We start from the raw sequence: 24,829 nt of genomic DNA, 5'->3' as shown, positions 1-24,829 counted from the left end.
CAAAGCACTTGGGCTCTATTTGAGAAACAAAGGCACTATTTACCATAGTTTTATGAGTTGCTCTTCTAGTTGAAAATTTTCCTTGAGGGTCACCAATAATTTTTTCTAGAGGATGATCAGGCATGAACTTATTCTTTGGCTCAATAGGTGGCTCTTCTTGGTTATATAGGTCAATTGGGTTCTCTTCAATATTTCGGTCTTGAGGTTGAGATCTCAGGTATGAATCGAAGGTGTGTTCCTCTCCATCATTAGATATTGGAGTTGGAGTAGGATTTGGCGAATTGGATTCGTCAAACTCAACATGAACCGACTCCTCGACTCTCATAGATGTCTTATTATAAACTCTATAAGTCTTGCTTTGAGTAGAATAACTGAAAGAAAATTCAGGATTTCATACTATAAAGATCTTCAACTTAGAGTGTTGGAGAGAAGAAGGAAGAAGGAGAAGAGAAGAGGAGTAGAGGAGGAGGAGGAGGAAGAGAGAAAGGGAGAGAATAAGGGTCATGGATTATATCCAAACCCTCCTACTTAGCCTTTATTTATAGCTGTCAAAAGTACAAAAATTACAAGTATACCCTTCACCCTAGCAAGAGTGAAGAAGAGACAAAAGACAAGATAGTTACAATATAATTCAACACTCCCCCTCAAGTTGGTGGTGAAAAAACATCATATATCCCCAGTTTGGTACATGCAGTGGAGAGAACTTTGGAGTTGACTGACTTTGAGAATATATCAACAAGTTGTCTATGATTTGAGACATGTTTAAGACTTATGATTCCTCCTTGCAACTTTTCTCTCACAAAGTGATAGTCTACCTCGATATACTCAAATCTCTCATGAGAAACTGGGTTTGAGGCAATGTAGATCACAACTTGATTTTTGCAATAGAGTTTCATAAGGTCATCTATGTGGAATCCTAATTCTGTTAGAAGAGATTTAATTTATAGAAGCTCACTTATTGCATGTGCCATAGCTCTATATTCTACTTCTAAACTGGACCTTGCAACCATTTTTTTTTTTTTACTCCTCAATGTAACAAGGTTGCCTCCAACTAGAGTATAGTATCCTGAAGTAGATTTTCTATCATTTGGTGATCCAACCCAATCTGCATCTACAAATATTTCAATATTGAAATGCCCATGAAACTTATATAAGAGCCCTTGTCTGGTCTAGTCACATTGAGATAGATAAGCTTTCCAACTTGGTACTTGCCCACATCAACTTTTTCTCCCGAGCCAGCACATAGTTTTGTATTTGTCTCCATAGGGGTGTTAGCAGGGCGACATCCCATGATTTATGTTTCTTCAAGCAACTCAAGAACATATTTTCTCTATGATAAGATAATACCATGTTTGGATTAAAGAACCTCAATACTGAGAAAGTACTTAAGGAGTCCCAAGTCTTTCATGTTGAATTCAATGCATATCTTGTTTTTTACTTGACTGATACTATCAGTATCACTACCTGTCAAAATAATATTATCCACCCACACAGCAAGTAGTACAACACCTTTCTCAAAATGCTTTAAAAATAAAGAATGGTCCACAAAGCATCGTGTGAACCCGAATTGAATCATTGCTTGACTAAACTTGTCAAACTAGGCCATCAAATATTTCTTTAGACCATATAATGGTTTTTTTAGGTGGCATAGCAGGTCCCCCTCAACCACATATACGAGTGGTTGCTGCATATAAATTTTCTCCTTAATATCGCCATTGAGGACAACATTCTGTACATCTAGCTAAAAGACATGCCATCGAGAGTTAATTAGTTTTCCTAATAGACTTTTGTATGTTGTTGGTTTCCTAGTTTGCTCTCTACAGAGCTCGTTGATGGCGGCCTCTTGATTACAGAGAGGAAATATTTTCTTTTTTAGATAGAAGTTGCTGGATTTACCAATGATTAAGCTTTCCATGTTGAATTATTCTCTGGGATTTCTTACCAAAAATATCCAAGCAAAAAAGGAAAATCAAAGGTTTTGATCTTTTATTCAAGTTGGCGTGTATGATTTAGAAGGAAAGTTTCCTTCTTTAGAGATATTATTTGGTCTAAGATCTCATGAGATTTGATTTAATTTTAAGATTCTTTCAAGATTAAGGAATATATGAAAACTATTCTAGATGCTATGACCAGCACGTGGGGTAATTTACTTTTTTTTTAAGTGCATGATTAAGCTACATTATTGGTTGAGTTTCGGATTGACTTCCCTTTCTCTCTTTCTCTCGGTTGATACTTTGCATGCAAAGATACTTTATCACACGCTGGTTAGTGACTAGTTAATAAGTTTTATGGCTGAAGATTATGTGAATATGGTTAGTAAAAGTAACTTGCTTAATATCACTACTACACTCTTAAGAGGATTATCAAACTATTTAAATTGATCTCAATCGGTTAAGAGATTCTTTATCACTAATGATATATTTGGACACTTGACTAAGCCAGCTCCACCAATAGAGGAAGAAGATAGTTCCTATACTAAATGGCTCAAAGATGATGCACTTGTTTTAATTGGTTAATAAACATTATGTGTTGAATTTATAGAAAAGAGAAATATTTCATTGATTTCATTAACTTATATTAATCAAAGTCTATGAACCTCTATTTATAATAGAGGAAAGTAGTAGAGTCCAATTACAATAACACTACCTTTGTCCCAATTACACCCAAACTCTAACACTTAAGGATAAGCCTTCGCATAATTAAATAACTCAATATAAATAGAAGACAAACATAACTCAAACTAGAACTCTTCTATGACATGACCATAAGATAAAGTTGTCAGCTCATGGTTATCTTTGTGAGTCCTTCTTGATTTTCCAACCAGCATGTGATTATCTTTATGAGTCCTTCTAGATCTTCCAACTTACGTGATAAGGATGTCAGCTCGTGGTAATCATGTGGGTCCTACTTCTTATGCGCTTGGGCCCACCTTGTAGGCCTTCCTTGGTCAAGTGGCCCATCTTATAATACTCTTAGATATGTGGGTCTTCCTTGATCGTGTTGGTTGGAGCCCATCTTCCTACACTCCCCCTCAAGTTGAGGGCGAGAGAATATCATGAACTCCCAGCTTGCTACAAATGATGTATAGAATCTTTTTGTATAAAATGGCAGTACTCCCATCTTTCAACACTCCCCCTCACGCCGATGCTCTCTTCCATGAGGCCCAGTTGGCCAATTCAGGGGGTATAACATAGATATAATAATAAGTTCCTTTGTCATGGTTTCCCAAACGTGATATTTTTTTAGAGGGTATCCTCCGTCATGGTTTCCCAACCGTGATATTTTTTTTTTACAGGGACCATCATGGTTTCCCAACCATGATATTTTTTTTTTACAGGGACCATCATGGTTTCCCAACCATGATATTTTTTTACAGGGTATCCTTCGTCATGGTTTCCCAATCGTGATATTTTTTTTACAGGGCCCATCATAGTTTCCCAACCGTGATATTTTATTATGGGGTCAAATAAATGATGATATGAGAAAGGATATCGAGGCCACCTCTTCTTCAATAATAATATCCCAAAAGAGTCATAATAGTTTCAAGTGAATATAACACAACCATCTTCCAACACATATACACAAACCAAAATAATAAACCTTGTAGAAGGACCCATGAAATAATCATGATCCGATATAAATATTTTTTCTTAGATGAAGAAGCTTCATCTTTTGTGCTCCCCATTTCTTGAATATTTTAGTCACATCAACTTATCCACAATATATAGAATAAAATACCTCTTTCTTGTACTTCTTGTACTTCTCCCCCTCAAGCTGGGAGGTAATGGCAGTGATCCCAACTTCAACCAAATATCATAGATGTTGTAATAAGCCCAAATAACAGAGATGTATAAATAAGCCCTCAAACCAAGGAGAAGTGAGATATTTTCCTGATATATCAATTCATAAAGTGACTCAAAACAATGGTCATAAATTCGGATTTTTCAATACAACAGAATACTAGCATGACCTTTGATTCTTCCAATGTGATTATATCTTTAAATATAGATCAAATTGACATGAAATTTTCTCCTTTTGAAACTAGACTTAAATATATTTCATCCAAGCATAAATTCTCTTCATAAAATATAATTATCAAAAGATAAATAATCTGATAGATTTCAGTCTCTATCATCTGGCCGAACTAAGTATTATTTCTCCTTTTTTTCCAGCATGACCAAGATCAATATCTCCTTATAAAAAACTCAGATCGAGAATATGTTGAATAGGTAAGAAAATAAATTTACAGATATTTCTTTTGATATATAATTATCAAAAAAAAATTCTTTATTGATAGCATATAATACCTCGGAATTTGAAGCTTTCTTCTGCTGCTCGAACCTCTTTTGTAATCTGACTTTTACTGCTTCAAATATCGATTTTTCTTTGTAGATAACTCATATCGAAAATTGGTTGAATAGGTAAGAGAATAGACTTATAGATATTTATTTTGATATATATTTCTCCATATAAAGTCTCGTTCATGATAGCATAAATACTTCGGAAGTTGAAACTTTCTACTACTGCTTGAACCTCTTATGAAATATGACCTTTGCTACTTCAAATATCGATTTCTCTTTGTAGATAACTCCGATTAGAAAAAATATTTTTTATTGGAAAATAGAATAAAAAATATTTCCATAAATATATAATTTAAAATATTAAACTCTCAATATAGGGGTTAAAAACATAAAACAAACTATTGGTATAGGGACTGAAAAAAATAACTACAAACCCTAACTGTTAGAGATGATAGATAAGAAAAGAATCACATTACCTCTGTGGGTTGACCACGTCAATTCACAAAACCTGCTATGATACCATGTTGAATTTATGTAAACGAAAAATACTTCATTGACTTCATTAACTTATATTAATCAGAGTACATGAACCTCTATTTATAACAAAGGAAGGTAGTAGAGTCCAATTACAATAAAACTACCTTTGTCCCAATTACACCCAAACTCTAACACTTAAGGATAAGCCTTAGCATAATTACATAACTCAATATAAATAGATGACAAACATAATTCAAACTAGAACTCTTCTATGACATGACCATAAGATAAAGATGTCAGCTCGTGGTTATCTTTGTGAGTCTGTCTTGATCTTCCAACAAGCTTGTGGTTATCTTTGTGAGTCGTTCTTGATCTTCCAACTTATGTGATAAGGATGTTAGCTCGTAGTAATCATGGTGGGTCCTACTTCTTATGTGCTTGGGCCATCTTGTGGGCCTTCCTTGGTCATATGGCCCATCTTATAATACTCTTAGATATGTGGGCCTCCCTTGGTCATGTGGGTTGGAACCCATCTTCTAATACTCCCCCTCAAGCCGGAGGTGAGAGAACATCATGAACTGCCAACTTGCTGCAAATGATGTATAGAATCTTTTTGTATAAAATGGTAGTCCTCCCATCTTCCAGCAGTATGGAAGAACATGTGGCAAATAATTTTTTCCACCTTGAAACAACGAAGCAAATATGGGACACTTGTGCCAAATTTTATTCTAGTACCGATAACTTGCAAAAATCAAATGATGTCTTTCAGAATGTCTAATACAAAAGAAGGCAAGAATTTGTACGAGTACTTGGCTCAATTTAGAGGGCTTATTTAGGAGTGGAAAATTTCTCAGCCTTACTCTATTGATCTCTCTGTTCAGTAAAAATAGTGGGAAGCCTTAGTAGTTGCCATTTGTTTGGTTAATATTAAACCATACTTAGAGGTGGCTAAATAAAAACTTCTCGGTTCTATAATTTTGATGATATAAGTGACACATTGCTTTGCATTCTAGACCCCTCTTCTACACCTCAGGTTGAGATATCTTCAACTATGTATTTTGGTAATAGGGGTACAAATTCAACCAAAAGAGGTCACGGTAAAAATTCTAGAGGTGGTAGAGTTAGTTCAAGCTCCTCAAGGATTGATAACCGATTGTGTACTTATTGTGGAGGATTAAATCATCTCCTTGATTCTTGTTGGAAAATTTATGGCAAACCAGAATGTGTTATTGCTAATCAGGCCTCAGTTAATAATACTAGAAAAAATCGAGTCACAAAAAGAACATAATAGTCTCAGATGATGATTTTGAGCTATTGCAGAGGTTGAAAACTTTGAAGGTAACAACCACATCTTCCTCCACTACTATTGTTGCTACTATTGTCTCAGGTATGATTGTTGCCACTTCCTCTTCTTCATCTTGGATAATTGACTCTGGGGCTTCCAAGCATCTCACAGGTAATAACAGTCTTTTACATTTTTGGTCTCCATGTCTACCAGATAAATCTGTTACCATAGCAAATGGATTGGATTGCAAACCAAGGTCCTTGAGATGGGATCCTCCTCTACTACTCTCACACTTCATATTAATGATGTCTTATTTTTCCTCAATTTTCATTAAATTTATTGTCTATAAGACAGTTAACCAATAAATTTAATAGTTCTATTAATTTTTCCCCTTATTCTTGTGTTTTTCAGGATTTGGCAATGAAGCAGATGATTGGTGGAGGCTATAAAATGGGGGTCACTATTACCTAAATGTGTCTCAAGAGATTACGACTTCTATTTCTCAGATAGAGGCACAACGATGGCACAACAATGGCACAACAAATTAGGGCATCCGTCATTTTTTTTTATTTCTAGGGACAACACATAAACACAATAAATCTCAAGGGAAGGAGAGAAGAGAAGAACTCTAGCTCTTTGGAGAGAGGAGAGAAGAAACCAAGGGAGAGAAAGAGGAAGAAAAGAGAGAGACATGTATGGATGAATTTGTGCCAAGAGGAAGAGGCTTTAATGCTCTACCCCATGCCTTGAGTTTGTATTCATAGTCTTGGGAAGGTGTCTTCAATGACTATAATGCCCTTAGGGCTACATGATTCAAAAGAAAAAAGATATAAGAGGACATACACTTGCTTGCATAATTACAATTCTATGTCATCTCTATGAAAGTTCTCCTTATTTACTAGTCATGCCACCCCTACATATGTGGGTGTCTTTTAACAATTTTCATCACTTCATATTATGAACACAATAACATTATTATTTTATTTTTTTATTTAATTTATTTTATTTTATTTCAGTTTAGGCCACAGGGGTATTTTGGGGAATATTTTATTTACAGGGATATTTTTGTAATATTTTATATTAAACCCTGACAGGGTGAACCCTATTTAAGGGGTAAGAGTAATGAGAAAGTCAAGCACTGGGAATTAGGTTAAATCTAGCGTAAACAGGCTTGAGATCACCTTCTTGATCTCAAGGTTAGGGTTTTCCTCAAAAACCCACGTATTCTCATATCCTCCATTGATCTTCGTCTTCCTACTATCCCTACAGTAATGCATGGAAACCCGTAACCCGTGGCAGATCCCAGATCCTTCCAAAGACTCCAAAGAATCCTTGTGTCAGATTCGTGACCGTAACAACTGGTATCAGAGCTGGAACACAATAGGTTATTCCTCAGAAGAATAGATGGCGATGCTTAGAGAAATATCCCTAGAAGAATGGATGGTGATGCACAAAGAAATTAGAGAAATGCGTTGGATCAGCATTGAAGAGAAAAAAATACAATAACAGCGTGCAGCCTACGTGAAAAAATTTCTTGCGAGGAAGCAACTGGCTCCCGCAGAAAGGTCACACGACCTCAAATATCCGTCCATGAAATATGCGCACAAGAGGTAGCAGAAGCTATCTAGACGGGCAGAACGGCCAATGGCCAAAAAATTCAAAGATTTTGTCTTCTTTACCGGCCGACGTCCCTACAGAAGAGGCAGACGCCAAGAAGGACCTGGAAATCAGAAATCGGAGGGGTATGCGACCACAAACCCGTCGGTAAGGGTTGATTTTGGTTCATCCTCAACAAACCCCTCCTCACGGCCAGTAGAAGTGATTCATCCGACAAGGAGGTGTTTCTGAGAGCCCTCGGTCTCGGAAAACACCCAGAGGGCTGCCCTTTGCCACCGGACATGGAGGAGGCTCCATCGGACACAACTCCGGTGAGATTCAACTTCCGACCACCACCTCCCACTCGCAATCCACCTCTCGGCAGAATAGAGCAAATCCTTGTTCCAAATTTGGGGGGGGGGGGTTATCGGAAAAAAAAATTTGAGGGGCTTTGTTTTTCTGTGGATGAGCACAATACCTGTGCGGATGTGGATCTTCGAATTGCAGTTGTGGGATTTAATTTTCTGGATCCCCTGTATGTTGTTCGGCCATGAACTTCAATTTCAAATTTTTTGCCGGGTGAGTTTCTGTTCCGGGAAACAGAGAAACACATCCGACATCGTCTTGGAAAACTTACAGCTGGTGTGTATGAATTTCGAGAGGGAAATTTTATGGGGATGCCGGGAACGATGGCAAAAAAAATTTGGATGTCGATTTCTTCTTCTCCTGTTGAGACCAGCAGCAGTGTTCTTGTCCATCATTCAATTAGCAACCTTGTGTTTAATTTCATGGATGAATTGTCTGCTGCTCTTACCGTTGAGGGCCTTCATGAACAAAACATTGATGACAAGGAGGGGGATTTTGGGAAGGCTCTGAAGAACTCAGCAAGGGAGATGGGAGCGAAGGGAGATGCCAGGGTAACAGCCCAAGCCTTGCAGGAGATATTCAAGGATCCATTGGAAATATGTGTGAAGGATGGAGATCCGAGTGGTGTTATGTGTTCTTATAATCACATCAATAGTGTTCCCTCTTGTGCTGATAACAGGCTCTTATCTGCAACCGTTAGAGGAGAATGGGCTCTTCCTGGATACATTGTTGCCGACTGTGATTCACTTGAAGTCATGCACCATGGTCACAACTGGCTGAATGATGAACCAGAAGATGCAGTAGCACAAACCTTAGAAGCTGATTTGGATCTGGATTGTGGCATTTATTACACCAACTACGCCTTCCCTGCTGTCCAGAACGGCAGAGTCCGGGAAACAGAAGTGGACAAGGCCTTGAGAAATCTCTATGTTGTTCTAATGAGGCTTGGTTTCTTTGATGGAAGCCTTGATGGTTACGATTCCCTTGGGCAAGAGGATGTTTGCCCCATAGATCATATCGAGCTTGCTGCTAAGGCTGCTAGCGAAGGAATTGTCTTGCTCCAGAATAACCATTCACTCCCTTGGAACTATCAGAAGATGAATTCAGCAAGGGAAATGGAATTGGATGGATGGTTTAATGTCATGATAGTCAGATTCTGCTCAGATTTTGCTGCAAAATTTGAGGAGTGTATGATTGATGCTCAGGGACACTGTGGCTCTTGTTGGGCATTTGGTGTCGTAGAATCGCTATCAGATCGATGTTGCGTCCATCTTACTGTGAGCATTTCCCTATTTGTGAACGATGCGTTAGCATGCTGTGGTTTTAGGTGTGGATATGGTTGTGATGGGGGCTATCCTTATCGTGCATGGCAGTACTTTGTTCAGAATGGAGTTGTTAACGAAGAGAGTGACCCTTATTGTGATGACATTGATTGTGGACATCCGAGTTGTGACCCCGTGTATTCCACCCCTAAGTGTGCAAAGAGGTGTATTGTGAAGGACATGCTCTGGCAAGAATCTAAGCACTACTGTATTGAGGCCTACAGATTCAGTTCAGCTCCTGCAGACCTCATGGTTGAGGGTTATGTCAATGGTCCTGTGGAGGTCGCTTTTACTGTATATGAGGACTTCGTACACTACAAAACTGGAGTTTACAAGCACATTACAGGCGGTGAAATGGGTAGGCCGTGCAACTTTCCCAATGGGGGGCATTGTAAGAATCTTGCTCCTGAGTATGAGAAAGCTGCATCTATATTGAGCAGCCATGACCCTCCAATTGATCTCGCTAAGGTTGATGCCAATGAAGAGACAAACAAAGAGCTTGCACGTCTATATGATGTGAAGGGTTTTCCCTCACTTAAGATTCTGCGCAATGGAGGGAAGACTATTGATGATTCCAAAGGTCCCAGGGATTCTGATGGGATTAGCCTCTCTCAAGAAACAAGTGGGTCTTGCAGCAACTGAAATTAAATCTGCAGAACATGCCGATGACATCATCGATGAGGTAATGATCACTATTGTTGGGATTTTTCCTGACTTCACAGGTGCAGAATATGAAAACTTCCCAGTTTTAGCTGAAGGTGATGGCATAGGCTTTCTTTTAGGTGAGGTTGCAGCAGCCCAAGGTGCCTTCCAGTATTTTGGCCTTAAGGAGGCCCAGGTGCCTCTCATTATCATACAACATGAAGAGGGTCAGAAATTCCTCAAAGCAAAGTTGGAGCATGACCACATTGCTTCTTGGTTGACAGCATACATAGAAGGTAAACTTGAGCCGTTCAGCATATCAGCGCCTATTCCAGAATTTAATAGTGCATCAGTCCAGGTTGTTGTTGCTGCTAGCCTCCAAGAGATGGTTCTAAACTCTGGGCACAATGTTTTGTTGGATTTTTCTGCACCATGGTGTGGGCATTATCAGAAACTACTACCTATACTGGATGAAGTGGTTGTCTCCTTTCAAAATGACAAGGATGTTGTTAGTGCCAAAATTGATGCCACTGCAAATGATATCCCAACTGGTACATTTGGTGTGAAGGGCTACCCTACTTTGAACTTCTTGTCCTCCAATGGCAAAATATCACAGTACATGTGGAACAAATCAGCGGAAGATATTTTTTACTTCATTCTGACAAATAGAGATCTGGCTGTAGAACAAGCTGCTGCCACAGACCCTACTTTCGAGCTTGAGGACAAACTCATTCTTCCAGGGGGTGTAATGTTATGAACACAATAACATTATTATTATTTTTTTAATTTACTTTATTTTATTTCAGTTTATGCCACAGGGGTATTTTTGGGAATATTTTATTTATAGAAGTATTTTTGTAATATTTTATATTAAACCCTAACAGGGTGAACCCTATTTAAGGGGTAAGAGTAGTGAGAAAGAGAAGCATTGAGAATTAGGTTAAATCTAGCGTAAACAGGCTTGAGATCACCTTCTTGATCTCAAGGTTAGGGTTTTCCTCAAAAACCCACGTATTCTCATATCTTCCATTGATCTTCGTCTTCCCCATATCTTCCTACTATCCCTACAGTAATGCATGGAAGACCTGTAATCCGTGGCAGATCCCAGATCCTACCAAAGAATCCTTGTGTCAAATCCGGGACCGTAACACTTCAGCACTTGTTTCCTTCCTTAAAATCTCTTTCCTGTTTGAATTGTGAGGTGTATCAATTGAACAAACACCAAAGAACTACTTACTCTCCTCTAGCTGAAATTCAAGGTGTTGTTCCTTTTTCCTTGGACCATTCCAATGTATGGGGACCTTGAGTATTTCAAATATTTTTTAACTTAAGTACTTTAATACATTTGTTGATGATATCACTAGAGTAACATAGTTGTTTTACTCAAGGATGATCTGAAATTGTTTCCATTACAATTAATTCGCTCCAATCATGGCAAGGAATATATGTCGAGAGAATTTCAAACCTTCTACAAGGATAATTGCATTAATCATCAAACCTCGTGTGCTTACACCGTCAAAATAATGGATTAGTTAAACGCAAGAACCTGTTAGGAATTAGATTCTTTAATTCCAAACTAACGAGAGCAATAATAATAATCGCAAAAGAAGAAAAAACCAAGTACGAAAATACAACAAGATTTATACAGGTTCGCCTCAAGGTGAGACTACGTCCTATCTTTTGCCACTGCAGTAATCCACTATAAAGATGAAATAGTTTACAAGAGAAATCATTTCTCTAACCTCTTCAGCCGTAATAAATGATACTGCTCCGATGATAATACTTTGGGTGATAAAACCCTAACTATGGTGCCCCCAAATATAAAGAAAAAATTAGGACAACCGGATTACAAGTGTCAAATCCCCAAACTACCCTTAATGAAATAGAAATCAATATATCATGGATCTGTTGGGGGCTCTACACCCTTCCAACCCCCATGGCGACCTTACCGTGAAGGTCACATACCAAATCAGCGTAAAACATTGATTAGGCTCCACAACTTAACAATCTCCGACTTGGAGACTAATCCATCATCAAAATCTCCTTTGCAGCCTTCTCAATCCTCAAAGAGAAGTTCAACTGAAGTTGCACACAACTTCATTTTCTCAACCATGATAGTCTTTGTAACATATCAATCAGATTCTGACTCCCTTGAATCTTTTGAAGTGTTAATACTCTATCCTCAAGAGCTGATCTAATGGAGTGGTAATGCACTTGTATATGCTTTGTTTTGGCATGATATATGGAGTTCTTTTCTAAATGAATAATACTATGACTATCACAATACAACACATTCTTCCCATTCTTGAGACCTAATTCTTCTAAGAAAAACTGCAACCATACCATCACTTAGATGGCTTCGGTCACAACAATATATTCTGCCTTAGTAGTGGAAAGAACAACTATCTTCTGCAACTTAGAGACCCAAGTAATTGTTGTACCACCCAATGTGTATACATATCCATTGGTACTCTTCCTACCATCAATGTCTCCAGCCATGTAAGCATCTACATAACCCTATAATCCCAAGTCTGACTTTTAGAAACATAAGGTTGAGTCTGTAGTGCCTCTAATCCACTTCACTGCTTCCCAATGTTGTTTACCCGGATTACTCATATACTCATAACTCCCACTACATGAGTTCTGTCTGGTTTAGTGCACACCGTGTCATACATGAGACCGCCAATAGCAAAAGCATGAGGCAAATTGGCCATGTGGGCTCACTCCTTATCTGTAGAAAGTGACTGCTCCTTAGATAACCTAAAGTGACTAGCCAAAGGAGTATTCACTCGTTTTGCATCATTCATGTTGAATATTCTCAGCACCATCTTGATATATTCTTCTTGTGATATTTTTAAGACATAAATATCCCTAGTAATCCTCATCCCAAGAATTTTTTTTGCAGCACCCAAATACTTCATTGCAAACTTCTTGGACAACTCCCTTTCCAACTTATCTATTTCTTATTTGCAAGCACCTGCTATCAACATGTCATCAACATATAGCATTAGAATGATGTAGGAGTCATCAAACTTCTTCAAATAACAGCAATGATCCACCTAGTACCATTACTAATCATAAAGGTGTCAAACTTCTTATACCATTGTCCTGGAGCCTGTTTAAAACAATACAGGCTCTTTTGAAGTTTGCACACCATTTTCTCCTTTCCATGTGCTTTGAAACCCTGTAGTTGCATCATGTAAATTTCTTCCTCCAAATCACGATGAAGAAAAGCTATATTTACATTTGTTCTAAGTACAATTCTTCATTTGCCACTAATCCAAGCAGTTCTCTAATAGTGGTCAATTTTACTACTGGAGAGAAAATCTCAGTGTAGTCTATGCCTTTTGTTTTGTTGAAAGCCTTTTACCACCAGTCTTGCCCTACACCGATTGATGTCATTATATTTGTCTTTTATTCGGTACACCCATTTGTTATACAAGGCCTTCTTCCCTTTTGGTAACTCGGTCAACTACCGTGTCTGATTGGATAACTGTGAGTCCATCTCATCCCTCATGGCCAACTCCCACTTGGTTGATTCATCAACTTGTACGGCTTCCTCATAACTCTCTGGTTCACCTTTATCAGTCAATAAAATATAATTCAGTGTAGAGGACCTCTGTGGTGGTCTGCTAGTTTTGGCAGATCTCCTAAATTCAATCAAAGGAATGTTCTAATTTACTTCTAGGGGTATGTTTTCCTAGTTTTCTTGAGCAATATTCTCCATCTCAGTGACTGGAAGATCTTTCAATTGAATCTCTTCAAACTTCTTGGCTTCATCACTTCTGCTCTTTGACTCTATTGTCAACATATCTTTATGTAGGGCACCTTCATTAAATATTACATCTTTGCTTCTAATAACTTTACGACTTTGGTCTTCCCAAAAGCGATAACCAAACTTGGAACCACCATAGACAATAAAAAAACATATCTTAGATTTAGCATCAAGTTTACTTCTAACAGCATAATCAATATGAATATAAGAAACACAACCAAAAACTTTCAAAAAATAAAGGTGTACTCTTTGCTGCTCTAGACCTCTTCTGGTATTTTGCAATCCAACGGTGTTGAACGACCTCTGTTGATCAAATAGGCAGTAGTGCTAATAGCCTCAGACTAAAACATCTTTGGCAATCCTGCATGTAATCTCATGCTCCTAGCATGCTCATTAAGGGTCATGTTCATCATCTCAGCTACACCATTTTGTTGAGGTTTTCCAAGAATGATCTTCTTCATCTCGATTCCATTATCACCACAGTATCGCATGAAATCATCATCTATGTATTGTCCCCCATTATCTAACTACAAGCACTTTATCTTCAAATATGTCTCATTCTCAAGCATTGCTCTCCATCTCTTGAATGTATCAAAGACATCAGATTTCTTTTTCAGGAAATAAACTCATACCTTTCTGCTTGCATCATCAACAAATATCATATAGTAATTAGAACCACCAAGTGAAATAATAGTTAAAGGCCCCCACACATCTGTGTGAACCAACTCCAATTTTGTTGTCTTTTAGTCATTTCTTGCCTTAGAAAAGTTAACCCTTTTTTGCTTGCCAAAAATACAACCTTCACACAAACTGTTACTCACAGTTTTCAACCCTGGTAGCTTCCCTTTGGACTAAATCACTTTCATTCCCTTCTCACTCGTGTGACTGAGCCTATAATGCCACAAATCAGAATCAATAAAATCATCAGCAATTGTAACCGTGTCTCTGCAATTGGAAGTGATGTAAAGAGTTCCAGTTTTAACTCAATGTGCAACAGCCATGGCTCCCTTAGTGACTTTCCAGGCAGTACCATTAAAAGTCACATTATGATCTTCATCATCAAGCTACCCTACTAAGATCAGATTACGCATCAGTTTTGGTACATGTCTCACCTTGTCAATTTTCCACACTAACCCATTTGACATCCTCAAACTGACATTACCAATACCAACAATATCTCCAAAGGTTCTCCATCAGCAAGATACACCTTTCCGTGATCTCCAACAATATAATTCTCCTTGATCTTACAATGCGCAGTGGTGTGGAAAGAAGCTCCTGAATCTAACACCCAAGAGTCAACAGGGCTATCAACCGACAAGAATAAAACATCTTGTATTTCTTCTGTCACTGCATTTGCAGCATCATTTTTCTTTTCATCCTTCTCTGGTGCTCTACAATTTTTCTTTATGTGACCAAACTTGCCACGGTTCCAGCACTCCACATTCCTTTCAAATTTGAACTTTGCTTCTTCCATTCCTTGACTTCACTCTATCATTTCCCTTGTTGGAATTCCTTTCAAAGTTCCTACCCCTAGTATCAACATTTAAGGAAGAATTAGATGTTGAGGATTCTCCAGAGTTATTTAACATCATTAAAAATCAACTTCTCGTTGCTGACCGCAACCCTCGTTGACTCTCAATAATTTGGCAAAGACGCCAAAAGAACTAAAGCGTGAACTTCATCATCAAATTAATCTGAACGGAGGTCAATTGATTGACAATCGTGTTAAACTCAATCAAATGCATTTTCACTGGTATATTTTTTGTCATCTTTAGATTGAAAAGTTTTTTCATGAGATGTATATTATTATTTTCAGAAGGCTTCTTATACTTGTTGGACATAATCTGCATCATCCCCGGTGTGGTTTTCTCTGATGTGACTTTGTGAGCAACGTTCTTCGACAGTGTTAACCAAACTACTCCCAACACCTGTCTATCAAGGAGATTCCACTCATCATCTTTCATACCTTCTGGTCTCGTATCTAGAAGTGGTGAGTGCAGCTTTTTACTGTATAGATAATCTTTGATCTGCATCCTCCAGAACGTAAAATTCATACCATCAAACTTGTTTATTCCTAGTATTGATCCTTCTCCGCTAGCCATTGCTCTCAATAACAAACTAAAGCTCTAATACCACTTGTTAAGAATTAGACGCCCTAATTTCAAACTAACGAGAGCAATAATAATAATCACAAAAGAAGAAAAAAAATCACAAAAATACAACAAGATTTATATAGGTTCACCTCAATGTGAGACTACATCTTGCCTTTCACGATTGTAGTAATCCACTATAAGATGAAATAGTGTATAAGAGAAATCATTTCTCTAACCTCTTCGGTATGCAATAGATTATGTTGCTCTGATGATAATACTCTGGGTGAAAAAAACCTAACAACGACACCACCAAATATAAAGAGAAAATTAGGGCAACTGGATTACAAGTGTGAAATCCCCAAACTACCCTTAATGAAATAGCAGTCAATATATAGTGGATTTGGTGGGGGCTCCTTCCCCATCCGACCCCCATGGTGACCTTATAGCGAAGGTTGACCTGCGTACCAAATTAGTGTAGGACGTTGATTGGGCTTCACATAACCAACATCTACTTGAAGTGGCTCATGGCCTTCTTTTCTCCATGAATGTGCCCTACTTTTATTGGTCACATGCAATTCTCACAACCTATTTTCTTATAATAGGTTGTCATCCTCTGTACTTAATAATAAGTCTTCATATTCCTTATTATTTTTGGGTGGTGATTAGTTTTCTCTTCCCTTGAAGGTATTTGGTTGTACTTATTTTGTACAATTCACATCTCCACAAAAAAGTAAGTTAGATCCGAGGGCTATTAAGTGTATCTTTTTGGGTTACTTTCGCACCCAAAAAGGATATGTTTATTATAATCCCTCTCTTCATAAATTGTTTGTATCTAGGGATGTGACTTTCTTTGAAGATAAAACCTTTTACTCCTCCAAGGATGTTGTTATGGTCCTTTGCCATGGATCGAGTAACTCGGTGTGGGATTGGTGAATCCAGAGTTGTAAGAGAGATGTTGCTCTCGGTTAGGAGGAAAAGACCTTCCTTTTTGTTGTTGTTCTCTGTAGAGACCTAGAGATACCTTGTGGCTGCTGGATTAAAGGTAAAAGATCCTCCTTTTTTCAGCTATGTTGTTGTTCTCGGTAAGGGCTGGGAAGCCACTTGCTACTCACGGAAAGGAGAGAGAAGATCCTCTCTTTCTGCTCTCGGTCTAGGGACTGGGAAAGCCTCTATCTTTTCTTGGAAAAAAGAAGGGAAATCCTCTCTTGCTGTTGTGCACTGATTAGAGGCTAAAGGCCTCTTGTTGAGCTCGGAAAAGAGGAAGAAATACCTACTTGTTCTCAGTGAAGATCAATGTAAAACAGAAAATCAAAGAGAGAAGAAACAAATTCAGATTCAAGAAGGAACCTGGACCTAGAGCTCGTCAAGGAGACCTCCTAACCCTAGAGCGCGTTAAGGAGAACTCTGAACCCCGTTTAACCTAATTCAAGATTTGCCTTTTATCATTCTCCTTCCCCTCTAAGTAGGGTTGACACCAACATAGTTTAGGGTTTAATTTTAAAATTCTGCCCCTACGGAAATTTAACTTAAATAATGCATAAAATGAATTTAAAACAATATGGAAATAAAGCAATTAACTCAGTGACTCAGTGCCCCTCCTTTGGATGACTCGGTTAGCTATTGAGTCCTCAGCAGATGCTCCTCTAGGTCATGCTTTGGTTCCTGCAGCCCCTAAGCCTATTGTGCCAATTGATGCAGACATCTCTCTTCAACCCCTTGAAGTATCAGCCGATACCACACCTGTGGAGTCTAAGGATCCTTCTGAGGTAAGTCCTTCATCTTCTCCTCCTATATTTTGTCAACCTTTTGACACTAGGCCCATTGCTCTCCGTAAGGAGCCTAGGACTTGTAGTAGCCCCTCTACTCTCATCCTATATCTAATTTTGTTTCTCACCATCGTTTATCACCTTCTTGTAGTCATTTCCTTGCATCTCTTTCTTTTGTATTTGTCTCATAGTCATATAAGGAAACCTTGAGACATCTAGGATGGAAGGTGGTAGTGGAAGAGGAAATGATTAAAAAGTCAATAGTCTCTTTGTTAAGCCCTAAGGTTTTGTCTTTTTTCCGCCGTTAAAATTGAGAGGAGTGTGTTTAAAACTATGACCATTTTGACTGGTGTATGGTGCTTTGTAGTATGGCTTGGAGTGATTTTCTTCTCCCACATTGTGTTTTGTTCAAGTTGGGTCTCTATGTCCTTTTTAACCCCAGCTTGAGGGGGAGAAGTAGAAGAAGAAGTACAAGAAAGAGGTATTTTGTTCCACACGTTGTGGAAATTTATATGTGACCAAAATATTCAAGAATGGAGGAGAACAAAAAATGAAGTTTTGCATCTATGAAGAATTTTTTCAGCAAAAGAATATTGAAGACCAATAATCCTTTTTATTTCAAGGTCCAACTTGAGGGGGAGTGTTGAAGAGAAAATATGGAAGTCTTACATGACTCTCATAATAATATGCCTCATAGTGCTAGAACTAATATGGTGGAGTCTTATAGGTGTCTCACAAGAGGAGGTCTCACTGAAGAATATCAATTAAAGGTGTTTTAGTTATGTTAGTCATCTATTTATGTTCGGTTGTTCAATTATTTGATAACTTATCTTTTAGTGTTTAACTTTGGGTGTAACTGGAACAAGGGTAGTTTAATTTTAATTGGATTCTACTAGTTTCCTCTATTATAAATAGAGGCTAATTTTACTCAAATTACATCAAATTAATATTATAAATAGAGGCTCATTGTACTCAAATTACATCAAGTTAATGAAGTTTTTTTTTCTGGAAATTCAACAGAAAGCTAGGATTCTAAGTTGGTGAGGCATATTATCAATTGAGAGGCCACCTTTTATTTGGCATAGTCACATGTATATGCAAGAGTCTAATTTCATGACAACAGTATGCAATGAGTTGTTCTTTTTCAATTGCATATGGTGTACAGAGGATCAAATCAAATGTTCACATTTGGATAAGAGGCCTTAATGATAATAAGGATGGTCCTAAATTTCCTTTTATAGCAACTAGAGATTATGATAGTGTTGCTTGGAAGCGCTAATACTCTAGAGACAATAGATTTTGAGGTAAATGAGTTTTTCCTCCCTACATAAATTTTAAAGAGATCTTTCATTCTTCCTTTTGAGAGTGCTATAATTTTCTCCTTATATTTTGTTGATTTTGTTGATTTTCAGGACTACATGGATTTAGCTCATAGAGAAAAGGAGAAAGATACCCATTGGGAGAAAACCAAAGGAAGAAGAGGTTATGGACTTGATGCCCTAACCCTTCCCCTGAAGCTCTATTTATAGATTAATGAAACTATTGTATTACAATAATACCCCTAAACTTAGGGTTTAGGGTTTTAACCCTGGAACGTTAACCTAATTACATCAATGCCATCTCTATGAGATGACCCTTTATTTACCATCCCGCCATCATTATATGGGCATGTGGGCCTTCTCCTTGGTCTATGGGCCTTGAGCCCATCTTCAACATCTCTTGGATGTGTGGGCCTTCCTTGGTCGTGTGAGCTTGGGCCCTATCTTCCAACACTCCCCTACAAGCTGGGGGTGAGAGAACATCATGAACTCTCAACTTCCTGCAAATGTTGTATAAAATCTTTTTGTATAAAATGACAGTCTTCCATATCTTCCAACACTCCCTCTCACGTTGGTGCTCTCGTTCATGAGACCCAACTGGCATAAGAAAAGTAGAGTAAAATCACTTCAAGTTGTATGACATTGCTCTTTAATCAAGTCAAATGACTCATGTTGGATGTTCGGCACACTCCTATCTTTTGTAGGTAATGTCACTCCTATTAATGTAAGTAGTGGATCTATCGGCATTGCTCTGAAGTGTAAAAAATTCCTCCATCACGGTGTCCCTCCACAAGACAACGATTCTCAAGTGGTAGGAGTAATAAATGACATTAATGGGGGGAAGTAAAATGATATGTTGTAATAAACTCATCTATCCCAATCTGGGCACCGACTCTCATAGTGTCCCAGCTGCAATATTTTTGAGAGACAAAATAAATGATGGTGTCCTAATCTAGGCACCGACTCTCATGGTGTCCCAACCACAATATTTTTTAGAATCAAATAAATTACGGTAAGAGGAAAGATACAGAGGCCACCTCTTCTTCAATAATAATGTATCATCCAAATAGACACAATAGCAACAACTGAAATGGGCTTGGGCCCATAAACACGAACCAAAATAATCCTTGTAAAAATGACCTATAAAACAATCCAATGTAAGTATATGTACCAAATAATATGCTGACCAAGGAATAATCTATCAATACATCAAAATAATAATCCAGCCAGAGAAAAAATACCGAGTTGCACCGAAATATGTATAAAACATGGGCACATAAACTAAGGTAGAAAATCAGTGGGTCACATCTAAGTTGACCCAGTCCAAGTTGACCAGTATTCTAAGTTGACTGGGACAGTCGAGGTTGGAGCAAGCACTCAACCCGGATTTAATACATTTCCTAACTTAGAAAACAAAAATAAGGCAACAGTGCCTTCTTCTTCCCCAATGCCGAAAGACTCTCGACGGAAACATTCCAGAAATGGCAACTCAATGTTGGTGCTTGGGAAGCTCGGCAGTGATACATCCAAAGGAAACTTTCCAAGAATCAATCCAGCATTACAGCCAACTATCAATTCCGAATTTCTGGAATGAGATTATATGGAAACAGCAACTTACCAGATGAAGCAAAGAACCGACGAAGTCCGTTGTCTTTGGAAATGGCAGTACAGAGGCTGGTTTCAAAAATAGACAGCAGGATAATAATTAGACTTACGAAAAATCAGCCGCTAGATTAGTTTTCAAAAATAGCAGCACTCGGGATGGAAACAATGATGAACCAGCAACTCAAAAGTCTCTCTTTATGGGGGGTTAGTCAACAAACTAGAAATTTGATCTTCATCCTCATCTTCATCTCATGCATCTATATGATCTTCATCTTCGAAATGGGTGTTAGTGTGGACAAGTTCATGTTCAAAATCTTCAAAATAGGGTGTTAGTGTAGACAAGTTCATCTTCATCTTCGAAATCGAAATGGGGAAATCGAACGAAATCGGAAGGTATTTTGGGGGAAAGGAGAATAGCCAGAGAGAGAAGGGAGTGGGAAGCTGAAAGGGAGAAGAGAGGAAGAAGAGAGAAGAAAGGGAGGTTGAGAGGGATAAGAGAGAGAGAGAGAGAGAGAGAAGCAAGAGGGAAAAATGGAGAGCGAGTCCGAGAGAAGAGAGGGAGGCACGGAGACGAGAGAGGAGGTGCAAGAGAGAGGGCGAGTCCGAGAGAAGACCGAGAGACGAAGGCCGGAGACAAGAGTCCGAGAGAAGGGAGGGAGCAGCGACATCGGGGGCACAGGGAGACGAGAGAGGGGGTGTGGGAGAGAGGGAGGAAAAAGGGAAATGAGGACGTGCGAGAGAGGGGGTACGAGGAGAGAGGGGGGGGGGGGGGGAGGAAACCAATCCGCGCGCGTCCTTAATCTCAAAGAAGATCAAAAATGGTCTTCAACGAGATGAAGGATTTTAAAACATGGAGATGAAGGACCGCTTCATCCCTAGCATCCAGATGAAATGTCATCTGCACTCCACTAACGACTTCAACTGATGAAGGGCGTCATGCAGTTGATCTTCATCTTAGACTTCAAGTTGACTAACCGCCCTTAATGTTCTATTGATAATAATAACAACTTAGCAACTTATATAATCTCTCGGTAATTCCGGCAACATATAATGAGCTGGATGACAGTAGTAATGCCACGATGATAGCAACCCAGACGTGGGATAATTTCACATTGATTGAGCGACGATTCAGAATCAAAATAACTTCTGCAGTAAGATGAGATGAACTCGAATGGGTCAGAATGACCTGAGGATAGAGTTGCAGAGTCTGAATATCTTGAATTGTGGAACACAATTGGGGTTGCTAGAATGAAAAAGATCCATCCCATGATACCAGGAATGGTTGCTGGAATTTAACCTCGTACGAGATCTGCTGTTGTTGCTTCTCCCAACTCTGATCACTACCGTGAACTGCCAAACACTCCCTCTTCCTATGACGGATTGAAAAAAAACAGAGATATGAAGTCCTCTCCATGGAGTTCTCTATGTTGGCCAAAATAAGGAAGAGGAGAACCATAGTGCAAGTGCTACATATACTTCTCCAAAAAGAGAAGGGTAGAAGACAATCAATAGATTTACTCCAACAAAAAATAAACTCTAATCATAAACTCTGTAGTAAGTAGCAGATAGCATCAACACTAGTAGAAATAAGATAATCTCAAAGGCTCACGTGCAATAATTTCAAGGGCTGGAAGTGCTATAGCAATCTCTGATGATCACAAACCAAATAGATGTTGTTGCAAAGAAAAAAGGATGAGAACGCAAGACAACAAAGACAGATGAAAGTGACATCAGAAAGTAAAAGAAGACAGCACTGTGTAATGTTGGGCAACAGTAAAAACACGAGCAACAAAATAAAAAAAAAAACTAATATCCATCAACTATGAAAGAAAAGAAGGAGAATGAAACATGTAAAATCATAGCCAAAATCCTGAAAAACAATGCTCTGATACCATCTTGATTTTCAGGAGTCCATGGATTTAGCTCATGGAGAAAAAGATAAAGATACCCAATGGGAGAAAACCAGAGGAAGAAGAGGTTATGGACTTGATGTCCTAACCCTTCCCTTGAAGCTCTATTTATAGATTAATGAAACTACTGTATTATAATAATACCCTTGAACTTATGGTTTAGGGTTTTAACCCTGGAACAAATGAAGTATATAATTTTTTTGTATAAAATGGCAATCTTCCATATCTTCCAACAAATTTCATTGGTCAACACATAAATACAAGAGATCTCAAGGGAAGGAGAGAAGAGAAAAATTCTAGCTCTTGGGATAGAGAAAAGAAGAAACCAAGGGAAAAAAAGAAGAGGAAAAGAGAGAGGCATATGGTTGAATTTGAACCAAGAAGAAGAGGCTTAAATGCTCTACCCCATGCCTTGAGATTGTATTTATAGTTGTGGGAAGGTTTTTATAATAACTATAATAACCTTAGGTTTCAAAAGGAAAAATCCATAAGATTGTATAGATTAGCTTGCACAATTATAATTTTATGTCATCTCTTTGGAAGTTCTCCTTATTTACTAGCCATATCACCCATACACACGTGGGTGAATTTTAACACTCCCCTTCAAACTAGTGTTTGTTACTTCACTTTGCAAATAATCTTGGTTAAGAAACTTATATGCTTGAAAATAAACTTTGATCTTGTATGGCTTTAGAAAGAAATTTTGATTGACTTATTTTGATTCATATTCTTCTTGTTCATATCTTGCATGTAGGCTTCATCTTGTCTCCCCTTTCCTTAGATATTCTAGCCACATAAAACTTAAGCACCACAACATGTGGAATTTTTCATTGTTGGTTATCTCCTTCTTGTACTTCTTCTTCTATTTCTCCCCCTTCAAGTTGGGGATCTCTTTTTCTTTACCAAGAGACCCAACTTGCACAACATAATGGCGAGAGAAGAAAATTTTTTTTTAGTCTTACGACAAAGCTCCATGCACCAGGTAAAAATGGTCATACACACTCCTCTCAATTTCAATAGCGGAAAATAGCCCAACTTTAGGACACAACAAAGAGACTACTCATTTTTCAAGGGTAGCTTCAAACACAAATCTCCTCTTAGGTGAAGAATAAAAGACTTCACTCAAACTGGATGTTAGGCACACTCTTATGCTTTTTAGGTTGTGAGTCTAGGCATGGCTCTGAAGTGATGAAAACATAAAAATTTGAAGAAATACTAGAGGGAAACAACTTTAATTAGAAGGATGCAACACTCGTACTTGCAAATGAATCTAGAATATGAATTTTAAAAAAAAAACTATGGGAGACTATAATAGTATAACTGAGTTAACTTAACAAATTTGACCAAGTTTGACTTTTGGGGGTGACCAAGTTTGATACAAAAGGGAGATAAAAAAAAAATTCCTCTATGAACATGATGATTAAGGAAACTTATAAAAACCCTAATAAGAAAGTTTTGAGATCGAACATTATAATGGAAACTTTCTAAAATAGACTTCTCATATAAAGCAAATACTTTTTAACACAACTTGACCAAGTTACAAAGAAAATATTCAAGAGATAATTTATGGAATTAGAGAGATTTAGGACACTAAAGTTTGGAATTTAGAATCATCAAACAAGACTTTCTTATTTAAATTTTTTAGACTTTGTCAAAAAAGAAAACTAAACTCGTATGGGGAAAAACTTCTCTTAAGGAAATTAATGTGATGTGAGATAAAGTGAGAAAACTTTTAATGAAGGAAAGATACTATATTTGGTAAAATCCTAACTATATTTTGAAAGCAAATAGGAAACTTAACCAACATTAACAACTCCAAAAGTGAAGCAAAAAATCGACTTAAATTCTGATTTTCACATCCAATAGGATACCAACATGACCTTTGATTCTTCCAGTATGGATATCTCTCTCTAGAAAAATCGAATTGAGAAATGGTTTATTGGGAAAGAAATTAGACTCACATATATTTATTTTGAGATATAATTATAAAAAATAAATTCTCAATCATGTTGGTACAAGCCGTTCAGAAAGTTGAGACTTTCTATTACTACATAAAACTTTTTTGTTGCTTGACCTTTGCTGCTTCAAATGTCAATTTCTCTTCTTAGAAAAATCTGATTTTAACTATTCTTTTTGAGTTGGAAACTAGACTCAAATATATTTCCAAAAATATATAATTGTTTATATGGAACATACGGTAAGAAAGTGAAAATCCAATGAAAATAGGAATTGGGAAAGAAGACTAAAAGAAAATTGAGAAACTCCTTGTTTTTCTTTTTCTTCTTCTTATTCTTCCTCCCTTTCTTCTCCATCTACTTCTCCGTTTCCATGTCAAATCTTTGCCTGCTCTGATACCATGTTGATTTCTTGGG

The 24,829-nt window shown here is 37.8% G+C and overlaps 2 protein-coding genes across 2 annotated transcripts; both read left to right on the top strand.

Moving 5' to 3' along the window:
- Positions 1-8,097: 8,097 nt before the first annotated feature.
- LOC137941096 (uncharacterized) lies at positions 8,098-10,083 on the top strand. The gene has a single exon (XM_068786353.1). It carries the CDS (start codon positions 8,331-8,333, stop codon positions 9,987-9,989), a length of 1,659 nt encoding a protein of 552 aa, XP_068642454.1. The 5' UTR covers positions 8,098-8,330; the 3' UTR covers positions 9,990-10,083.
- On the top strand, positions 10,033-10,746 carry LOC137942845 (protein disulfide-isomerase-like). The gene has a single exon (XM_068788579.1). The coding sequence runs from the start codon at positions 10,033-10,035 to the stop codon at positions 10,744-10,746; it is 714 nt and encodes a 237-aa protein (XP_068644680.1).
- The last annotated feature ends 14,083 nt before the right edge of the window (positions 10,747-24,829 follow it).

The sequence above is a fragment of the Aristolochia californica genome, unplaced genomic scaffold, assembly GCF_029961685.1.
Source record: "Aristolochia californica isolate CCGP_79_NKW_82.1479 unplaced genomic scaffold, dmAriCali1.0.hap1 SCAF_10, whole genome shotgun sequence".
Lineage (NCBI taxonomy): Eukaryota > Viridiplantae > Streptophyta > Magnoliopsida > Piperales > Aristolochiaceae > Aristolochia > Aristolochia californica.
The sequence above is the reverse complement of the archived record's forward strand: the minus strand, read 5'-3'. Positions and strand labels throughout refer to the sequence as shown.